At 47.2% G+C, this 16,899-nt stretch overlaps 1 protein-coding gene across 1 annotated transcript; it reads right to left on the reverse strand.

Annotated features, from left to right (window-relative positions):
- Window positions 1-12,060: 12,060 nt before the first annotated feature.
- Window positions 12,061-14,901, reverse strand: B3GALT6 (beta-1,3-galactosyltransferase 6). Its single transcript, XM_032231917.1, is given in 3 exon segments — window positions 12,061-14,179; window positions 14,181-14,384; window positions 14,386-14,901. Coding segments are annotated over 3 exon segments (1,179 nt in total). The 5' UTR covers window positions 14,542-14,901; the 3' UTR covers window positions 12,061-13,360.
- Window positions 14,902-16,899: the final 1,998 nt, after the last annotated feature.

The raw sequence follows: 16,899 nt of genomic DNA on the forward strand, positions 1-16,899 counted from the left end.
ACAAATTTCTCAGTTAGCAACATACATTTTGGTCGTACGTTGAGGACTGTCTGTATCCACTACACCAGGGTTTGGCTGGGTTTGTACCATGTAATGCCGCTAACCATGGTTCACCAATCATACATGCATTTGCAAACCAGGCTAAGCTACCAATAGTGAAGCATCCATTTACAGTGGAACACCTGGTACAAACCCATGCACGTCAAATATTGGGAGTAAATGGAAAAATATATAAAACTAGCTGATAACCTGGCGTTGCCCTGGTATTAATTTATAGGAGGGAAATGTCCGGACCAAATGTAATTTCTAATATTGGATTTTTCCTCTTTCCAGAGGGAACCTCCTTGTGAAGTACTATGAAGCCGTCACCATGGCAACTCCACTGCGCTGTACAGTAAAAGCCATTTCATAGCAGTACAGTAGAAGTCATTTTATAAGAGTACAGTAGAAGCCATTTTACAGTACAGTAGAAGCCACTTTAAGGCACAACAGGCTGTATCTTAACAACACACACCCCGAGGGGTTTTAGGGGTGTCTTGCCTCCACAATATTTTTTCCCAGAGAGTGTCTTCTGTGTACCAAATTTGGTTGAAAATGCTGGAACATATGCACACATACACAGCCATTTGATTGATTGATTGATTGATTGATTGATTGATTGATAGATAGATAGATAGATAGATAGATAGAATAGATACACCCATTCCTTCTTTCTTGGAATTGCACCTGGCTTACCTGGACATCTCTGCTTCTTTCCTAACTCATGCAATGGCAATATTGAGAACTGTGGAAAGAAAAATAGAAATGTCTGCTTGGTGGGATATCTTTGGCAAGGAATAAAATCAATCTGAAGGCCTAGTCAGAAGGCCTGAAGCATGGTGGGCTGAGAGACATTATTGAGGCCTAGTCAGAAGGCTTGAAGCCTGGAGGGCTGAGGAACATGACTGAGGCCTAGTCAGAAGGCCTGAAGCCTGGTGGGCTGAGTGACATGACTGAGGCCTAGTCAGAAGGCTTGAAGCCTGGAGGGCTGAGGAACACGACTGAGGCTAGTCAGAAGGCCTGAAGCCTGGTGGGCTGTGAGATATTATTGAGGCCTAGTCAGAAGGCTTGAAGCCTGGAGGACTGAGGAACACGACTGAGGCCTAGTCAGAAGACTTGAAGCCTAGAGGGCTGAGGAACACGACTGAGGCCTAGTCAGAAGGCCTGAAGCCTAGTGGGCTGAGTGACATGACTGAGGCCTAGTCAGAAGGCCTGAAGCCTGGTGGGCTGAGAGATATGACTGAGGCCTAGTCAGAAGGCTTGAAACCTGGAGGGCTGAGGAACACGACTGAGGCCTGAAACCTGGTGGGCTGAGAGACATGATTGAGGCCTAGTCAGAAGGCCTGAAGCCTGGTGGGCTGAGAGACATGACTGAGGCCTAGTCAGAAGGCTTAAAGCCTGGAGGGCTGAGGAACACGACTGAGGCCTAAACTGCAGGCCTGAAACCTAGTGGGCTGAGGGAAGCAACTGAGGCCTAGTTCCCAATCCTGAAACCATGTAGGGTTTGAGGCCTAGTCATGAGCTGACTGAGGCATATCCGGCAGACCTACTATAAAGAACCATTGAGACATCTTTAGGAAAGGAATACCTGATTTAACAGAACAGAAGAGAGAAAGATGAAGCCATTTCCAGCCGCTCCGCCTCCAGTCACTTGAGCCAATGGAGTCCCAGGTTTTCTGATGGATTTTGGTCCGAGGGCCTTCAAATGGCCGCCAGCAACTGAGGCCTTCTAGGCTAAAAGCCCCACTGGGACCTAGATGATTCCCCCTCCTCTTAGAGCCTCGGCCAGCCCTTGTGCCCCCCACGATTTATGGATCAAATGAAGAAGACCTGACATCCCATCGACTTGAGCCTCCCTCTATTTCAGTCCTGGGATCTCATAGAATAACAGAGTTGGAAGGGACCTTGGAGGTCTTCTAGTCCAACCCCCTGCTTAGGCAGGAAACCCTACACCATTTCAGACAAGGTGGCTGTCCATTCTCTTCTTAAAGATCTTTAGTGATGGAGTGCCTGCAACTTCTGGTGGCAAGCTGTTCCATTGGTTAATTGCCCTCATGGTTAGGAAGCTTCTCCTTAGTTCTAGGTTGCTTCTTTCCTTGATTAGTTTTCATCCATTGCTTCTTGTCCTGCCTTCAGGTGCTTTGGAGAATAGGTTGACTCGCTGTTATTTGTCACTATTGGAAGACTGATACCTCAGGCACTTTGGAGAAAAACAGACTTAACAGTTGGAAAGGGACCTTGGAGGTCTTCCAGTCCATCCCCCCTGCAGAAGCAGGAAACCCTATTAGTACCATTTCAGACAAGTGACTGTCCAGTCTCTTCTTAAAAACCTCCAGGGAAGAACCACCCACAACTTCTGGTGGCAGGCTGTTCCACTGGTTAATGGTTCTCGCTATTAGGAAGTTTCTCCTCAATTCCAGGTTGCTTCCCTTCTTGGTTAGTTTCCACCCATTGCTTCTTGTCCTGCTTTCAGGAGCTTTGGAGAATAGGTTGACTCGCTGTTATTTGTCACTATTGGAAGACTGCTATCATGTCTCCTCTTTTCATCAGACAAGACATACCCAGTTCCTGCAACCGTTCTTCATATGTTTTAGCCTCCAGTCCCCTAATCCTCTTTGTTGCTCTTCTCTGCACTCTTTCTAGAGTCTCCACATCTTTTCTACATCGTGGTGACCAAAACTGGACGCTGAATTCCAAGTGTGGCCTTCGCAAGGCCTTATAAAGTGGCATTAACCCTTCATCTGATCTTAAGCTATACCGTGTACGGGCTCTGGGAAGTCGGGGGGGGGGGAGGGAGGGGGGTCTTAGGGGGGAGGGGGGGAGGGGGGAAATATAGTATGTGTTAGATTTTAAAGTAACATGATTGCACTTGTATACTGTTGCTCTTTAATTCTAGTGTAAAAATAGGACAAGCTGAATATATTGATAGATAGTAGAAATACACCGAAGGGAGGAGTAGAGGGAAAGAAGAAAGAGGGGGAGAGAGGGCGGGAGAGAGGATTGGAGGGAGGATGAGAAGGAAGGGAGGGAGTGTATTGGGAGAGAGGAGTGATAGAGGGGGAGGGGAAGTAGGGCAGAGGGGAATGTTGGAGGGAAGAACGAAAGTTGGAGGGAGGGCGAAAGAAAGGGTGTATGGTGGGTTGAAGTGGTATATTGGGTTTGTATTTTGGGGGGTATTGTTGACAAGAGGGAGGGCTGTGTTTATTGTTCAATGTTATATGCCCCGGTTATGCACAGTATATATGTGACTGTACGAAATGAAAATAAACATATTTACACACAACCCTTCATCTGATCTTGATTCTCTCCCTCTGTTGATGCAGCCTAGAACTGTGTTGGCTTTTTTGGCAGCTGCTGCACACGGATGGCTCATGTTTAAGTGGTTGTCCACTAGGACTCCAAGATTCATCTCGCAGAAAAGGTTTTTTTTCTTCCTTCTCCCAAAGCTGCCCCTTAAACTGCTTATTTCCCAGGAACACAAATGGCTTGAGCCTCATCCTGGCTCCCATTTCCTGCCTTGCCTCCACCTGGCAAGGCAGATTTTCCCCCTGCTTGGTGGTGGGGAGCAGAGCCCACCCCCCCAAGCTTTGGCGAACTGCTGCCCTTAATTGGACTCAGCTTTTCAGCATTTATTTTCAGTGCCATCGGCCTCGGCGTCTGCCCCCCCCCGTCCCCGTCCCCCCAGTCGATCTTATCGGAGAAAAACCATTACAAAAGACTGTTATTTCTACGAAATGAGATCCATGTTGTTAAAGCTTCTCTTCGCCCGGCTCCTCTTCACATCTCATAAACTTCATCCTCGGCTTGGGAAAAAAACCCTGCCTTTGGTTAAAGGCTTTACGGGAGCCCCCTCGGATTCTTATTCTAATAAGGCCATAAGTGGACTTTGGGCTTCGGGGAGGCTCGCACAGTGAATTATCCCAGGCCTTCCACCGCCCCTCCACGCAAATGGCAGCCCTCCGGAATCCGTGGGAGTTTTTGCAAAAAAGCTTTTCAAAAGCCAACGATGGAGGAGATTTGACGTACCAGCTAAGGTTGGAAAATTGAAAAATCTTTCTGCACGGAAATAAGCAAAAGCAATAGTCCTTAGACTTACATACCGCTTCACAGTGCTTTTATAGCCCTCTCTAAGCGGTTTACAGAGCCAGCCTCTTTCCTCCAACAACGGGGGTCCTCATTTTACCGACCTCCGAAGGATGGAAGGCTGAGTCAACCTGGAGCCAGTCGGTCAGGATTGAACTGCTGGCAGTGGGCAGAGTTAGCCTGCAATACTGCATTCTAACCACTGGGAGGAAGATAGAAAGTTAGTAATAGCCCTTAGACTTATATACCACTTCATAGTGCTTTTACAGCCCTCTCCAAGCAGTTTACAGACGCAGCCCTCAACAATCTGGGTCCTCATTTTACTTACCTTGGAATGATGGAAAGCTGAGTCAACCTTGAACCTGGTGAGATTTGAACTATTGAAGAGAGGGAATGCTGGGTTGTCTTCTTTGCAAATGTAGGCACTGAGCTAAGAAGTGGAGGAGACACACACCACCGTCCTCATTTTCTCTACCCTGGTTCAGAGTCCTAGGTCTTATTCTGGGCACCCCAGTTCAAACTGGAACAAATTTAAGGGTTAGTGTAGTGTTTTTTTCAGACAAGACAACCTTAAGATGTGTGGATTTTACCTCCCAAAATTCCTTATGCTGGCTGGGGAAATTCTGAGAGTTAAAATCCACGCATCCTTAAAGCTGACTTAGTCTAGACAATGCTGAGCCATAAAATTCCACCTAATATGTTGTCACAAAGCACCACAATCTCTCTTCGATTGCTCCCTGCATAAAACCCTCACATTTCTGGGCGTAATTAGGAAAGTTGTAATTAAGCTTCCACAAAAGTACAAATTTATTATTGCCAAACATCTGTGGTACTCCGAGTCAAGTGCCCACATCCGATGCAAATAGTTGGATAGAGAAACATTCTCTTGTTATCGGGTATTCTATTTTAATTTATTTTAAATGCTCCATTCATGTTGTGTATAGGCTTTTCCCCCCTCCATTTCAAAGCCGGTGTGTGTGTGTATAAAAAGCAGCAACAGCCACAAGAGGGAGACAACTGTTTAAAATGAAACAGATCCATCTGTGTCATAAAAATGGTATGTGTGTGTGTGTGTGTGTATGTATGTATGTATGTATGTATGTATGTATATGTATGTGTGTGTGTGTGTATGTATGTATGTATATATATATATATATATCTCCCCATATCTCTCTATCTCTAATCTATCTATCTATCTATCTATCTATCTATCTATCTATCTATCTATCTATCTATCTATCTATCTATCTATCTATCTTTCATGGCTAAGATGGAATTTAAACTCACAGTCTCCTTGCCTTCTAGATTGGTGCCTTTCTAATTGTTCAGCCTTTTCCTTTTTCCTTACTTTTCACGGATAGTCCTCTACTTGTGGCCGACAATGGAGCCTAAAATTTCCATTGCTGGCCAATAGAGTTATTAAGTGAGTTTTGCTCCATTTTGCTTGCCAGGGCTGTTACTGTTGTGGCCCAGCAGGAGCCGTTGGAGCTACCACCAGACTCTGACAGCGAGGGGCCCTATGAGTCAGCTCTGGAGGATGTGGAGGACCCTGGACAGGGCTCCGACTCCAAGCAGGGCGCAGAGGCTGGTTGGCCACCAGGAGGCACCTGAGCCTTTGACCAGTGGGGAGGAGACAAGGGAGAGTGAGCCGGAAGCCAGTAGTGAGTTGTTCCTGGATGCACGCCATCAAAGAGCTAATAAGCATCAGGAACAATTACGCAATTACAGGAGGTAATTGCACTCAGCTGGTGGTCATTAGGCTCCTCTCCAGACTATAAAAAGGCTACTTGTGCACACACCCCTCTTTGCGGAAGTCAACACAGAATCGAATGTCGGAGAACATTGTATGAGCTTGGCAGGCTGGATTGCTGGGGGATGCTGCCAATGATGGTGCCAAGTGTGAAAAACCATAACACCTCCATTTATTGAGTGCAGTTATAACTTGGAATGTCTCTAAGCAAATGTAGGTAGTTGTGGACCATCTCTATTATTTCCCACCTCCCAGCCCTTTTTCCTGACAGTCCCCACTTTGTCTCATCCAAAGATGGCTACCTGGTTTTGTCACCGCCTGCCATCCCCATAATTCTATGCCACCTCCCCCCATGCAACTTCCGCTTTTGGCACATGGTGGCATGGAGGACCCGTTTTTCGTGCTCCCCAGGCTCCACACCCATTTTAGGAGCCTGGAGAAGGGAAAAAAAGACCTTCAGCACCCCACCTCCCGGAGGCCGACTTCCAGTTGCACCTGAGGGCCAGTTTTTTTACTCTCCCCAGGTTTCAGACCCTTTCTAGGAGCCTGGGCAGGGTGAAAATGGCCTTCCCACACTTGAAGGCCCTCCGGAGGCCAAAAACAGCCTGTTTCCTGACTTCTGGTAGGCCCAGAAGGCCTCAAAATCAGCTGTTGCCATGCACATGCGCGCCGGAGTGGAGCTCATGTGCCGACCAATATGGCTCCGCGTCAGTGGTGCGTTGCAGGCGGTACGCCCTGGTATAGGCGTACTAGAGCCTGCCTGGAGCACCGGGTACCATTCTGGTACGGTGCTTCTGAGGGCTCGCCCGCTCACCCGAGCTCCTTACCTGTCCTTTAAGCCTTTGGCGCTTCCACGCATGGCGCATACAGCGTCTGGGCAATGCTCCAAGGCGGTGGAGCATCAAGGAGGCGTCATAGGCAGGTACTATGTATGCACGCACTCCACGCCCATCCATGTGGGCGACACAGGGCCCGTTCCAACCATACCAGTTGGAACGGGATCCGAAACTGACCACTGCTCCGCGTGCCACCTATGGCCTGTGTGCCACAGGTTCGCCATCATGGGTCTAGTCCAGTGGGTCTCAACCTTCCTAATGCCCTGACCCTTTAATACAGTTCCTCATGTTGAGGTGACCCCCAACCATAAGATTATTTTATGTTTTCCGTATTTTTTCAAAAATATGTGTTTTCCTATGGTGAAAGGGTAGTTCAACCCCCAAAGGGGTCCAGACCCACAGGTTGAGAACCACTGGTCTAGTCTATTGTGAGAAATAAGTCCCACCACTCAGAATCGCGTAATTCGTGAAAACACGGTGGCACAGAGAAAGGGCCTCCGCATTCTCTGCAAAAATGGGATGGAGGCGTGTTTAATTAAAACCAATCGTCATTGTCAGATTAATGAATAAATGGGACGCCCAGCCCTGCCAGCTGCCGCGGAGGACGGAATTAAAATTTAATCTCCCACTGAATTATTGAACCAAACGGAAAGCTGATCTCATAACCGGGACAATGGCGGGGCTCGGCGCAGGCATCAGGACGATGCTGCCTTATTATAAAGTCCTAAGGCACCGTGTTCCTTATCCCTCCATTCTGGGAGTTAATGCTCTTCACATATTTGGAGGGATTTTGAATGTGGGTATCCCAGGAGAGCAGCCGCCGCTGCTTAATGCAGATTAGTTTGTTTACGCTAAAATCCACAAGGCTTCGGAGAGCTCCATTCAATCAGACAAGAGAAGGAAAAACAACAGACAGACAGCTTATTTAACCAATGCTTCAGACTGTCAAGATTTTCACTTCTATCCAGCCCAGGGGTTGGCAATCTTAGACACTCAAAAGAGCCACAAAGATCCTAACTGGAACACCCCCCCCCCCCGTTCAATTCTGGAGACGACCGGAAGTTCGGTTCCCACATCATAGTCTCCTCCTAGTGCGGCGTCCTTTTTACCTCTACCTGTCCTAACCAAAAGCCCTATCCATTGTGGAGCCGTACGGCGACAGGGAGCTGCAGCAGAGGGATGAAAGAGCCACATGCGGCTCCAGAGCCGCAAATTGCCAACTCCTGCTCTAGCCTCAAAGCCCTTGGAGAAGGGGAGAGAATTCACAAGTTGAAGTAGAGAACCTAAAAACTATTATGAACATATTTTTTTTGTTTAAAAAGTAACGATCAGTGGAACGACTTCCCTCCAGAAGTTGTGGGCGATCCAACGTTGGAGATCTTTAAGAGATTGGACAACTGAAAGGGTGTAGGTTTTCCTGCTTGAGCAGGGGGTTGGACTAGACGACCTCCAAGGTCCCTTCCAACTCTGCTCTTCTGTCAAACTTGCCAGAATGATAACAGGGTCAGTTCTTGATGAGGAACTATCTGGAAGCTCACGACAGCAGGCCAGGATGTGAGAAAAGATTGCGGCTGTTGCAAAATTTGACCTTAATTCAAAGAAAAACCTCATTAAATATGTCAAAGGCTGTATGAATAAATGGTAAAGATTGCGTATTACAATCAAGCGGGCTGAGCAAATAGCTGAAAACATTTCACCTCTCAAGAACTTACCTCGATTTACAATAGTTACTGTCTGGAAAATATTGGTCTTATCAAACCTTTATAGGACGGCGTAGACCAGTGTTTCTCAACCTTGGCACCTTGAAGATGTCTGGACTTCAACTCCCAGAATTCCCAGCCAGCATTCGCTGGCTGGGGAATTCTGGGAGTTGAAGTCCAGACATCTTCAAGGTGCCAAGGTTGAGAAACACTGGCGTAGACCCATTCCAAGTTCTGCAAACTGGTTCCACCACAAAACCACGGATGACAAAATCACGCTCGACGAAAGCGCGTACGTGACGTCATCACAGTGCGACGAAAACATCGCACTGTGATCGATAAATGTAAAAATAAAGCGAAAAACCTTACCCCAACCCCCCCAAACCTAACCCTAAACCTAACCCTAAACCTAACCCTTAACCTAACCCTAAATCTAACCCTAAACCTACCCTTAACCTAACGCTAAACCTAACGCTAACCCTTAACCTAACGCTAAACGTAACCCTAACGCTCTAAACCTAACCCTAACCCTTAACCTAACCCTTACCTTTATGTGAATCGGCTTGCTTTAATTTTGTTTTTATTTCAATTTTTAATTTTTTTCGTCGCGCTGTGATGACGTCAAATGCGCACTTTCGTCGAGCGCGCTTTTGTGGACCGCGGTTTTGACGGGTCACGCTGCAAACTATGAACATGACAATTGAAGGATGGCTTGAACAGAGAGGACTGTCAGAGCAGGCTATGGTGGGAGAAGAAGCCTTCTGCAGCTTGGCCTTGTGAAGTGTGTTGTCTATGATAATTTGGAAAAACTGGAGATATTTTCCACCTCTTCCTGTTTACTGGGGTGGGGGGCTCAGAGGAAGCACCCAGACCCCTCCTAACTGTTACTTTATCTGTCCTGACTGAGGCTTCCCAAGAGCACGAAGCAAACTCCTGGTCCCGACAAAAAAAAAAACCTTTTATTAATTGACTGTGAATTCTGCTCTTTCACATCCAGCAAACTCTTTCGAGGGAGGATTTACGGTCACAGACCTTATCTGGCTTGGAGAGCTGCCAGGCCGATCTCTGCAAAACCCGATCTCTTCACTGTCCGAATCCACTGGCTGGCCACAACAGTATCCCTGCAGCCACGAAAGAAGCCACGATCGGCCAGGCTCCCCAGTGGTAACGGGAGGCAGGGAAGCCAAGGCCCTGATGCATTATTCATTCTGACTTCAAGCACAGCCTCTCTTTCAGAAATACAAAATTGACAGGACATGCCTCACCCAGGAAAGAGATGCGGTGAGCAGATTTGGAAAACCGACTCCTTTCTCCTTCCTCTAACCTCGGTTTCCTGAAAAGAGGTTGAGCAAAAAAGAAAAGAGTTCGGGGAAGGACCAGGCTTCTCATCTGCGGCCAAACGTCCAGAGGAAATCAAAGATATCGGTTTCCCTCCCTGGCCGCAATTTGGCTGAGCTGCCTTCCCAGCCTCAGGGTATCTCCGTAGCTTGCAAGGATGCACTTGGCTGGGACTTTAAGTCTCCTTCGTGTTCTGGTGTACGTTACATTTGCGAGTCCAAATAAAAGGTCTTCCCCCCCCCCCCTCAAAAAAAACCCAACCCTTTAAAGTACAATAAGATTTAAAAAAAAAAGATGTTTTGAGCATTCCAGGCATCGCGGCGAATTCAGTATCAAAACTTTTCAAAATTTCTTTTTTTCTTTGAGGAAGAAGTTTCACTTCTCATCCAAGGAGTTTCATCGGTTCTGAACTTCTTAGATGAGAAGCGAAATGCCTTTTTTTTTCTTTCTCAAGGGAAAAAAAAAGTCCGATTGCCTTTTGATAAAGCACCTTCGAGGTATCAAAAGCTAAAGGTTCCCCTCGCACACATGTTCCTGATTGTGTGATCACGTGACTGTGGGGGGGTGGGGTGTAAGAGCCGTATGAAAAATAGTCACGAGTCTGTGTTTTACAAGTGATGTTGAAACTTCAAATGGTCACTAAACAAATTGCTGTAAGTTAAGGACTACCTTAAGGTGGCTCACACACTGAGCTTGTCGGTCAGAAATGTCAGCAGCTCGGGGGTTCGAATCCCTAGTGCCACATAACAGAGTGAGCTCCCATGACTTGCCTCAGCTTCTGCCAACCTAGCAGTTCAAAAACACCTTTAAAAAATGCAAGTAGAAAAATAGGAACCACTAATTTTGTTGGGAAGGGAACAGCGTCCCGTGCGGCTTCGGGAGTTGATTCATGCTGGCCACATGACCACTGAGACATCTTCGGACAGCGCTGGCTCTTCGGCTTTGAAACAGAGATGAGCACTGCCCTCTAGAGTCGGGAACGACTAGCACATATGTACAAGGGGAATCTTATCTTTACCTTTAAGGACTGCCTGTGTACAGGACAAGCCTCTTAGCATTAAGGCGGATACACAGTTAATAGGACTTGATTTGGCTAAACCGGAAGGATTAAAGGGTGAGATCCGGGGGATTTACTGTCAATCCTTTCAATCAAGCACAGTTTCAAATTTGAAAACAAAAAGCAGGATTTTTTTAGCATTGCAGGATGTAATATATTACACAGGCCTCCTTTCAATGCAGGGAAATAATGCCAGTCTGTGTATAGCTTTCTTTTTTGGTGTGTGTGTGTGTGTGTATGTGTGTGTAAAATCTGTTCCCTTTGCTTAAAAAACATCATAAAATGTCATAAGCGCTTATGCCCAGAATAAAGATCTGCTTTCCAGCTGTGTAGTAGTTATAAAAAGCCCTATAAAAAGTCACGAGCAATACCGATATGAGCTTCCCACTGTTGTATTTCATTTGGTATCTTCACTTTTTCCTGACGCTTAAAAAAATCCAATCACCACGGAAGGATAGTGGTGCACAGGCTATTGTGTGCAGATATATGGAGAACAGGGCCCTTTTATATAATCAGAATCAGCAAAATATTTAAAGCAGCTTTCAGAAGCGGTAAGGTTTCAACTGAAAGGATAAATCTATAGTCTTTCATCCAAGCTCCAGAGATAAATGCAACGGGAGTCTGAATTAAAAGCACCAGAGAATTTTAAATTAAAACGTGCAGCAGAAAACAATGGCATTTGATAAAGGACCGTTCTGAGCTTCCAACACATTCCTTTAATAAATTAAAATTATTATGACATTCAACCATTTTCCTCAGGCCTGAAACTATACACAGTACATTTACAGTATTTATAAATAAATTATCACTATTATTATAAGCACATCATTTTACATACAATGCTAACTCCCCCTGGGAGGGGATAGATCTTTGTAATTTTTTCTGGTAACTTAATTTCTCAAAGGAAGGTTGGACAATGGGTGAACATGGCCAACAGTCCATCGTTAAAACAAGCTAATTTGCCCCCTGTAGCAAAGTAGCAGCTATTGCTCGGCCTAAAGTGATTTCAGAAAAAAAAAAATCGAATTACTGTCGGTCTTGATAGACCTCGCATGGGAGACCATTAGGAAATAATAATAATAAAAAGTTAATTCAGCAACTCTTCCCTTAAAGCATGATTGGATCATAATTTTCTCGATTCGATCTAAGCGTAAATAGATGCGTACCTCAGATTCTCTGCTATGAGTGTTTTCTGAATGAAAAGCAGATTAAGCCCTGAGGTTCTTTAAGATTTCAGAGAGGGAATCAAACAGTTCAAATATCTATGGAAAAAATGTAAATATTTAGAGCCAGGATTATTGCAGACGCCAAGAAAAACGAACATGGTTAACAGACCTCCCCCCCATAATATAAAATTATGAGTCCCTCCATCCAACAGAGCACAATTCATCTTTAAAAAGAAAATATTCCATCCATCTGTAAGACCTTTCCAAATATCCTTTGGTCCAGAACACTTAACACCTTGGACATCATGGTCAGAATAAGGTTGTTGAGGTGATTTTTGACTGAAGGCTATATATACTCTCATCCCCAGAAAGGCAGTGACAGCACATAAATTCTGGGTGAATTAAACCCTGCTTGTCAAAACTAGGCCTGTCGCGGACAGCCAGGGCCTGCAAATGAGACTATTGTTATTTGCAACCTCTCAAATAGTTCTCTTAAAATAAAGAAATTGGTCAAGGAAGGCATCCAATTTAGTCATCTCCCAGTTCATCACAAATCTAGAGTTATAGCTCAAATACAACTCCCTAAGAATATCCTGTTTTAATCATCAACAGTGCATTTGAAAAAAAGGTTAACGGCCATAATTTTAAAAACATCTAAATTTTCTCAGGGCCGAAGCAGCGTGGATCTTCAGTCAAGACGAAGCTGTCGTCTTCAGCAGTTAAGAAGTTAACCTCTTAAAAATAGCTGATCTTCCGTAGCCATCCAATAGGCCATTCTTAGTGCATCATGATGGATCCAGCGTCCGATCAAGTGGATCACTCTAAAATGTTGTCATTACAGATTAAAACATCCCCCCCTTTTGAGTAAAAGGGAAAGACGATTCAAAGAGCAAACTGTAGCAATCAGGAAGTGGAAGATGTTGTAATAACGGACACTCAAGAAATTATCCAAGTGAAATTAGAAGCCTCAAGTCAAACGCGTGACTCGCCGACAGAAGTCACTACTTCAATTCAAGAATGGCATGATTGCAGCACCTTAATTTGTAATTCCATTGGGGTTCATGGCTGAATTGCTCTGCAGATACGGGGACACTTTTAACGCATCAACAGCCGTGGGGGGAAAAAGCAAAATCTACATCCTTTTGAAGTAGGGGAGAAACGGTCGACAGTACCGACATTTGCCCAAAATGTACACATATTGTCATGGAGAATGGCTGTGTCACTTCACACAGTTGTTTTGGAACTCTGTTTTTTAAAGGTTTCACGTCCCACAGAGTGACGTATAATTTATGGTCCTAAGGTTTTGGGGGGGGGGGAACGCAGAAGGCTCCGTGTTCTTCCGTAACTTTTTGTTAAGTCGAATGAAAATAGGGTTACTCTGAAAGTTTTTTTTAAAAACGACGAAGTACGATTAGGCATACTGGGTGAGAGTTCAGCACAGGGAAGAGATTTGAGTGTGACACCTGTCCGTCCCTTGCAGTCGCCCTCCCCGTTCGGCTTCCCTTCCTCCCTTCTAGTCCAAGGGTTTCAGGGTATACCATCTTTCTCTGGCAGCACTGGGAAGGAGGCACGTTCCAGTCATACACGTACGAGAGTCGGAGTTTCACCTCCTCCTTGCAAAGCTTCCCCTCCTTGGCCAGAGTCTGATGCTTCTCCAGCATGTCCTCCAGGCTCTGCTTGTGCGTCACCACATACTTATTGTTGCAACCGCGCGACTTGTACTCGGTGTCAAAGCGAGGGTCGTGAATCCTCTTGACGTCCACGGGAGCCAGCCAGGCACCCAAGGAGACGTCCTCGCTTTGCCAGAGGTTGAGATAGTCTTGGCTCAGGCGCAGGTAGTGCACCAGGTCGGATGAGATGACATAGCCCCCGCCCAGGGCATAAGGAAGGTAGTAGTCGCACAGCAGCCAGGCGTTCTCTTTCCACTTGCCGCCCGACTTCACGCGGCCGCGGCCCGAGAAGAAGCCCCAGTAGAGGCGGCGCGGCTCCTTGGACCGCAGCTCTTCCGCCAGGACATCCAGGCGGACAAAGGTGTCGTCGTCAGCCTTCAGGACGAAGCGGAAGTCCAGGTGCTGGTCCAGCCAGACGTACATGGCCAACACTTTGGCAGTCAAGTTCTCGTAGGAATCCCGCAGGTCGGGGAGGAGGAGGAGATCGTGGTGGCGGCTCTGCTCGAGTTCCAGGCTGTGCAGCTCCTCGCCGGTCAGGCCCGCCGGTGCCCACCACGAAGCGGCACCACAGGTCACTGCGGGGCACCCGTCCGGCCATCGAGAGCCAGGTGCTTCGGATGATGCTCCGCCGCTCAGTGTACTTCGGCCCGCTGACCACCAGCACCGCCAGAAAGGTGGCTTCCTCCGGAGGGGGCGGAGGGGCCGCCGCAGGGGGGTGAGGGCCGCCCAGGGCCCCCTCCTCGGGCAAGGGGGGGCTGCTGCTGCTGGTGGGGCATCCCCCACCCCGGGGAGGACTTGAGGCCCTCCGAGGTGCACCTGGCCAGGTAGAGCAGGACCATCCCGAAGAGGGACAGCCCCCCCAGCAGGGTCTTGTGACGACAGAGCATGCGCACCAGCTTCATGGCGCCCTCTAGTGCCGGGTATTTTTTTCCCACACTCGGGGAGGTGTTGAAATGGGCTCCGCCCCCCGAAAGGCGGGGCAACGCCTTCTTCAAGGCTCAGCCCCGCCTCTCCGCCGAAAACGATCCAATCCCACGGCGGCCGCTCGCCACGCTGGGGGCCGATTGGTTAACAGCGAGGGTAGTCCCCGCCCACCGCAGGCTTTCGATACTCCCCTCGGCCAGGCCCGACTCTTTATTCAGCACTGCCTTTCCCTCCCCCCCCTCCTTCCTCCCTGAGGCAGTTTTGCCTCAGGTTTTGGCGGGAAGATTTCCTCCCCCCTCCCCACGGCTACGGACGGCGGGTTGGGACACACCTCCTCGGGTCGCGTTCGAAGGTGCCGCCGGGTGCCTGCTGGATGATTGTCTTCCGCTTCGGGTCAGCCCCGGCGGAGTGATGTTCTGGCCCGCGGCGCATGCGCGCTCGGGTCCTGACGCGAGACCGTTCTCGGAGGGCCTCGCTGCTTCCGAGGCGGAGAGAAAACGCGAAAGAGCGGGGTCTTGTAGCGGAGGTGGGGGCCGAGCGCGCTGGCACCACGTGACCCGCTTCTCATTCCCTTCTCTCGTTCCCCTGAGCGCCCCCCTCCCTTTCCTCAAGCCATCCCGACTCAGGGCAAGTGAGGCTGGTGTCCGACGCCATCTTTGAGGGCAGGCTGCGCGCCATGATGGATTAGGGCAACGGAGGTCTGTCCGGCGGGGATTTCTGAGAAGCAGTTAATGCCAGCCAGTAGGATAGTGCAGAAAAAAATGCCGTTTTACGCCCGAATGTGGTTCCAAGTTTGGGCGCGGCCTCCTTAAAAAACTCGGAAAAAGAGGAGCAGTGCCCGAAACAAAGATGGCTGCCTCGGATTCACTTGCCTCAAAGGACCACTTCCAACGGCGAAGTCCCGTCACCCCCCCCGTCTCGTTTGCCTTCAGGTGTCTAACTGGGCGCCTGCTCGTTTCATAAATATCAATTTGAAAGACAAAACGTTTCATATTTTTATTTATTTGTATTTTATTTTATTTAGTGAGTAGGGAGGAAATTATGTTTATTTAGTGAGTAGAGGAGGGGGGAAATAAAACCGAGCCCCGCCTGCTGGGACTCGCTTCCGCCGGGCGGGCTGGAGGGAGATTGACAGGCTCCCTCGGGGCGGAAGAGGCGGGGCTCCGCCGGTCCTCCCAACTCGGACTGACGTTTCCGGCTTCCTGTCCGAAAGCGAAGAAAGGCCGCCGTTGCCCCGGCGCCGGGTTGGGCATGAAGAGGCTGGGCGGCCGACCGGGAAGGTCAGACACACTTAGACGGGAGAGTGGGAAGAGAGGCCGCCTCTGAGCATGTGCAGAGTGTCTAGAACCCGAAGAGAGCGCTTTCCTTGGTTGTTCGGGCGAGGGTTCCTCTGGGCATGTGCGGAGTGCCGCCCTTTGAATGTCCTTTTTCACTTCGGGGCTTTTCTGCCCGGGGGAGGGGGGGGACAGCAAGCCGGTTCCATGCGAGGGTGGTTGGCCGAGGATGATGGGTCGTATCTGGGAGACAGGTTTGGATCCGTTGGGCAGTAGGTGAAATCCTCGACTTACGACCGCCACTCAGCCTGGGTTTATATTTGCCCCGTTTTACCGACCTTTCTTGCCACGGTTGCTAAGTGAACCGCTGGTATCTAAAACAAACGGTAGCCACACTGTATGTGCTTTGTAAAAGTCCGGTATAGATTAAAAATAGATTAAAAAATGAGTTTAAAATGTAAAAATACTTATATATAGAATTTAAAAAATGTAAAATACTTCTATATTCTGATAGATTAAAAATAGATTAAAATTATATATATGTATACGTATATGTATCTATTTAGATTTACAACCCCCGGTATGCCGAAATATGGGAGGAAGATCACTACTTCCATTCTCTGTCCTTCGGCTCGTCACAAGAGACCATCCAGACAGAAGCCAATATTTTTACTGTTGCCTTTTTGTTACATTTGTTGTATTTGTGCTGATAAATATATAAAGGGAGATAGATCTATACTAGTCTCCCTTTATTTATTTATCAGCACAAATACAACATATATATATGTATATTAAAAATATAAAAATACTTCTATAGATTAAAAACATTAAAATGAGTTAAAAAGTAAAAATACTTCTATATAGATTAAAATATATTTAGAATAAGTTAAAATAGATTAAAATAGATTAAAGTGTTAAAAATATAAAAATGCTTTTCTATAGATTGAAAATAGATTAAAATGAGTTAAAATATAAATATATAGATTGAAAATAGATTAAAAATGAGCTAAAATATAAATATATATAGATTAAAAATAGATTAAAATGAGTTAAAATATTAAA

The sequence above is a fragment of the Thamnophis elegans genome, chromosome 15 (genome assembly GCF_009769535.1).
Source record: "Thamnophis elegans isolate rThaEle1 chromosome 15, rThaEle1.pri, whole genome shotgun sequence".
NCBI lineage: Eukaryota > Metazoa > Chordata > Lepidosauria > Squamata > Colubridae > Thamnophis > Thamnophis elegans.